Source organism: Papilio polytes, unplaced genomic scaffold (genome assembly GCF_000836215.1).
Source record: "Papilio polytes unplaced genomic scaffold, Ppol_1.0 DF821956.1, whole genome shotgun sequence".
NCBI lineage: Eukaryota > Metazoa > Arthropoda > Insecta > Lepidoptera > Papilionidae > Papilio > Papilio polytes.
The window spans coordinates 1,264,089-1,269,582 of NW_013527248.1; the positions used below are offsets into that span (position 1 = coordinate 1,264,089).

The 5,494-nt window shown below is 37.0% G+C and overlaps 1 protein-coding gene across 1 annotated transcript in view; it reads left to right on the forward strand.

The window, feature by feature from the left end:
* Positions 1-5,494, forward strand: part of LOC106107517 (ankyrin repeat domain-containing protein 13D) — an 11,846-nt gene extending 6,352 nt beyond the window's left edge. The window contains exons 6-11 of the mRNA XM_013288393.1: positions 183-362; positions 973-1,090; positions 2,065-2,330; positions 2,731-2,822; positions 3,963-4,207; positions 4,724-5,494. Of these exons, the coding sequence (XP_013143847.1) occupies positions 183-362; positions 973-1,090; positions 2,065-2,330; positions 2,731-2,822; positions 3,963-4,197 (891 nt within the window). The 3' untranslated portion in view covers positions 4,198-4,207; positions 4,724-5,494. The remainder of the gene's footprint in view (positions 1-182; positions 363-972; positions 1,091-2,064; positions 2,331-2,730; positions 2,823-3,962; positions 4,208-4,723) is intronic.

Consider the following 5,494-nt stretch of genomic DNA (forward strand, 5'->3'; position numbering starts at 1 on the left):
CCTACGCCACACCCCGCGTCACGTCCAGCGCCACACCCCACGTCACGCCCCGCGCCACTTCCGTCGCGCCCAATTCTGAAATGCGGACTTCACGAAGTTCCACAACTGTACTTCTTTTTGGCCTGTCAATTCCGTCTAATTTTGAATTTACCGAATATTAATCAAAAAATACTTCCTTCCAGGAAGAAGTAGAAGAAGAGCCTCACACGAGTAGATCGTCAGAAGAGGTGAAGCCAGTGACGTGGAGCGAGTACTTCGGCTCGGCGGCGCTGGACAGGGACATCGGCCGGCCTCGGGAGGTCACCACCAAGGTGCAGAAGTTCAAAGCCACCCTCTGGCTCTGTGAGGACTACCCGCTTGAAGTAAGACATGTAATCACTAATTCTACTCTCTTCTGTTCTCTGGGTTTGTTTGGATACAAAACTTTATAAAATATCTTTTTTGCTAGACCATTTTTTTTTTCTTTTGATATGTGTGAAGCGAATGTAACCCATTTTGTCTTAATTTTGTTTTTGTTTTATTTATTGCTCATTGTTTTTAAAGTAAAAACTGGTAGATTATAACTAGTTGGTAAAAACCACTCGTATACAACCGGGTAGGTTATAGAAAAAAATATTTGTTATAGGTCAAAATAAAATGTTACAGATTGCAAATCATTCGAAGCTAACCCTTTTAGGTATTCATACTTTAGTTTAACTTTCGCACTTATTTATAAACTGAAAACAACAGCACGGCAGCCAAAATGCGTTTATTCGTTGTAGAAAACTGTGACAACTCTTAGTGGCCAGTAAGCCAACTCTTGAGCGTGTTGTATAATCTTTGACCATTATTAGTCAAAGATTAAGCATTCTGCCATCTTTGTCAATTTTGACAGAATCTTTAATCTTTGACCAACAAAGAGTTTAAATAAGTGTTTCTTAATTCAATAATTCCTTATGGGTTAACTAATCAGAGTTTAATTGTGTCTTTCAGTTACAAGAACAGATAATGCCGATCCTAGACTTGATGACTGCGATAGCCTCCCCGCACTTTGCCAAACTAAAAGATTTCATTCAAATGCAACTGCCCGCAGGATTCCCGGTTAAAATCGGTAAGTTGCTCATGACAGCCTTACTCAAAGTAATCACTAAGGTGTTGCCTTAGTTTTTATTATGATAAATATGTGTAAGAACAGCGTTAATATCCAATAAACGACAAAAAACCTGAGATATTATTGAATGCACAAATGTGAAGGAAATTAAGTTGTTTATTAAACTGTTGTAATTTTAACTAAACTAAAACTAAACTAAACTAAACTATTTATTGGTAAAATATCTCTGAAAATTAAATGTCATTAGCAATAAGCGCGTCTCAAAACAATTTTTACATTTGTTGTCCTTGTCACACACCATTCATATTATATATCCGTTCCAGTTGTACGCTCTGTGGAAGGTAAAAAATACATTTATTGTCACTTGCAAACACATCACTAGCTTTTTAGTAGGCAGAAAAGCAAAAAACGCGGTAAATTTTTTGACACTTCACGTATTTAGGCGCCTTTAGGTTATTTTCAGCAAAACATCTGGAATTATTGAAATATGCCAGTTTATTTAGGCGTTTGCACTATTTGCCTAAAGGCATGTCTTTATAAGCTAATTTTAGTGCGAGTTCTTATATTGAGAGCTTAAATTACGTCGGATGCGAGACGGTAACTAAAAGAGACCTAGTATGGTCATTTTCTATGTATTGCTTTATTTATTAGATCTATTTTTTATGAAAATGTACGTTACCGTCTCGTAAATAGTGAGGCGCGCTTATGCCTATTCAAGTTAGGATAAATCCACATTAATGCTTTAATAATTACCTATTCTCCATTTTTATTTAATTTATCTCTGCACCGCACTATTGTGGACTAGCAAAGAAGATAGGTTGTATTTCCGGCGTCCTGGGCGACATGCCCTCTTAACTATAGCACAAAAGGAATAAAAGGGCGTTTCAGGCCCTTGCCCTGGGCGCTTGGTCTTGTATTGGGCGCCCTGGGCGGCTTTATCCTAACTCCGGTACTATCAAGACAATTTGTCGCAGAGATCCCGCTCTTCCACGTGGTGAATGCTCGGATAACATTCGGCAATATATTCGCGACCGAGTCCCCTGTGCCCAACATCGAGTGCATACAGGAAGGGGAGAGACTCTCCTGTATAGTGGATGACGCTTGTTTTGAGATCGGTCGCGGGTATAAAGACGCAGCGGCCTCCGATGACAGACTGTCCAGTGGTACTGATGATGATGAGGGTCTACTCCAGTACGCGATACAGCAGAGTCTTATGGAAGCTGGCACACATGATGATCAGGTAAGTGGGTAAAGATAATGTCGGTTTTTATACTGAAGTAAGGATATATGAAGTAGAAGACTTAGGCGTCGTCCGACAAGTGCTCCCCATCCTCTGTGATAGAAAAAAATTAAAATAGAAGTATAATTAACTGCGAAAAATCCAAATATCTTCAATTCCTAGTTTAGTCAGTTCTCGAGTTGTAATAAAAAAAATCTACAACTGAACCCCCTCCAACTTTGACTATCGGTCAGCCTTCTATTTGGGGACGCCCATCGAATTTAAAAGTATTTCAAACAATTTATATCAATCGATAATCCTTGTCGAATGTTCGACATTTTTAATTTCTACGATATATACGAAATGTTTTGTTTCCATTATATCACGGTACATAAATGTATGAGAAATTGTATGTATGAAGGTGGACGTGTGGGAGGCGCTCCGCGGCGCGCGCCCCGCCTCCCCCGCCCCGCCCCGCACACTCCTCGCCGCTGAGGAGAGACAACTGCAAAGGTATTATTTTTAATCGTTTTTTACCTTTTAAATAGTTATATGTTAATGGTTTCTTTTGTTGCATTCGCATCTAATTACTAGCTGTTCCCGTGCGGCTTCATCTGCATGAAATTATGAAAATTTTATTTTATTGTTTACATTTGTCAAATTATCAATTACAAATGTCAAAATGACATGACATGATGACAAACCATGGCAATCTTGCTTCCTTGATGTTGGCAGCAACTTATGGTCTCTTTCCCACATTAGGGTTTTATTCAAACTATTTACCCCGTATGTTTAATGGAATTATAATATATAGCCTAAAGCATGACACAAGTGAAGGGCTTTTTATTAAAAAAAACAATTATTCGAAAATATGGTGTTATTGCTGACATCTTAGGCAACAAAGAAGTGTGTGTTTACGCTTTATTATAATAGTACAGATTAGGATTTTCAAGAAAATAATATTTTTAATTATTTTGCAGGAGATGGAGATTTTAGTTGTTTTGATGCCCGCTATTTGTACTAAATTATTTTGTTTTTTTTAGCTAAATAAGCTATTCTAACTTTAAAAATAATTTTAATTAGATTCAATATTTATTATTCTCATAATCTGTAACTCTGGCTAAGGTTTTTATTACTAAGATATACGAAATACTTGTTTTTGTGTTAAGTGGCTATTATTTATTACCTATCTAATTGATTTTCAGCGATTCTGTAGGTCTTGATATTTTTTACGCTTGAAATTAATCATCGAAATTCATTTGAAACAAGTCATTCTTTAATTCTGCTAGTAAAATTATTTAACAACCATCGACGTCGCCAGAAGGTGGTAACCCTCCTCTCCCTAGATCGTAATTCTAAAAAACTACTAATTTATATTAAGGCTATGATATCAATCGTACTTAACCCTTAATTCGATAATATCCAGCGTGACAAACGACTAATTAAAAAAAACTACAGCACTAATTTTTTTTGCATTACTGTACTGTATTTATGTCATATCCAAATGTAAACCTTACTATTTTTTTTTTGCTACAAAATACTCTATCGAATGAAGGGTTAAGGCTCTGATATCACATTCCAGCAGAAATGCTATGAACAGTTGTGGCTAGTGTAGTGCGGTGTAGTGTAGTGTAGCGAGGGGCGTGTCTGCAGAGCGATAGAGGCGTCGCTGTCGCTGCTGACGGCGGAGGAGCGCGCGGAGGCGGACGCGATGCTGGCGGCGGCGCTGGAGGTGGAGGTGGGGGAGGGCGAGGAGGCGGAGGCGGAGGCGGACTTGCGCGCGGCGCTGGAGATTTCGGCGCGCGAGCACGCGGACCTCGCCCGGCGGCGGCAGGACGAGGAGCGCGCGCTGGACGAGGTGCTGCGGCTCTCGCTCATAGACAAGTAGCCTTGTACAGGTATGGATGAACTGCGTAATACCCCCCCCAACCGTACCATTGTGCACCGACTTGTGCTAAGTTCTGAGCCTTAACTTGATAAAAATGGCTCAATAAATTTAATAGTAACGTGAATTTACTTAAACATTAAAAATTAAAAATATGATTGGTAAAAAAGTAACGGTTGGTGTGGTTTTAACTCGTTTTTTTTTACTTTTTTTAGAATTTTAGTTCTCACGTCTATTGTACGTGTTTTGTGTTGATGTAATATACCCTATGACCCGCTAGAGATAAAGACGAATCAAATGACACCTCTTTAGTTAAAATCAGTTTAGTAGTTTAGGTTGTAGGCTGCTACAATGGAATTAAAATCAAACTATATGCGTCAAAAACATTCTTCGTCAACAACTCTTGTTATCATTCTGTGAATCAATGAAAAACACACACCAATAAGTATTTGATTTATTTTGTGTAACTTTGGTGAAATTAATCTTTGCGTAAAATATATTTGTATATAACTAAATGTTTAATTTCCAGATATGACAAAGTAAACGCGTCCACGTTTGACTTCGCCTTAACGCGCCGCGCGGATGTTGCAGACTGATTTAGTTCTTATATAGAAGGCAATTAGGTTTATTTCACCACGTCTGCGACACGCCGCGGCGAGCCCCATTACTATAGTGAATTTAAACATACCTTTTTTGGACCCAATATATTAGTTATTTTTCATTGAAAAACTTTTTTTTTATTTTTTAATGTCTTTTATGAAAATTGCCATTGATTGTCTTTTTTTGACTTTTAAATTTTTTAAAATTTGAATTTCGAATTTCTCGAATTCTAACGCATTTTGATTCTTTCTTTAAAAAAATAATAAATAAATCGACTCAAACGGTATACTGATATATGAAGATTGTTTAGTAAAATCACAAAAAATCTAAATTTGTTAAGATGTTGTGATACTTTAGGAATTAATGGAATTTCTATATATAGGGTTCAATTAAGGCGTATGTAAATTTGTAGGACATTTTAAATGTATAATAAATGTTATGTTTGAATAGCAATTGAATGATATCAGTTGAGTCGGTGTTGGCTCCTATGTAAACTATCGTATGTTTAAAAAAGCAAAATTTTACAAAACATTATTATTTACGACTTTTAACACATTATATACGATTACTGAAATCTACAGTATCTATCGAGTTAATTTAATAAACTTAATATGTAAATGCAAGATTTTGGCTTACGATAGTCTATATAGGAGCCATTTTATGTTTGAAGTTACGGCAATTTGATGGAAAGTTGTTGGAA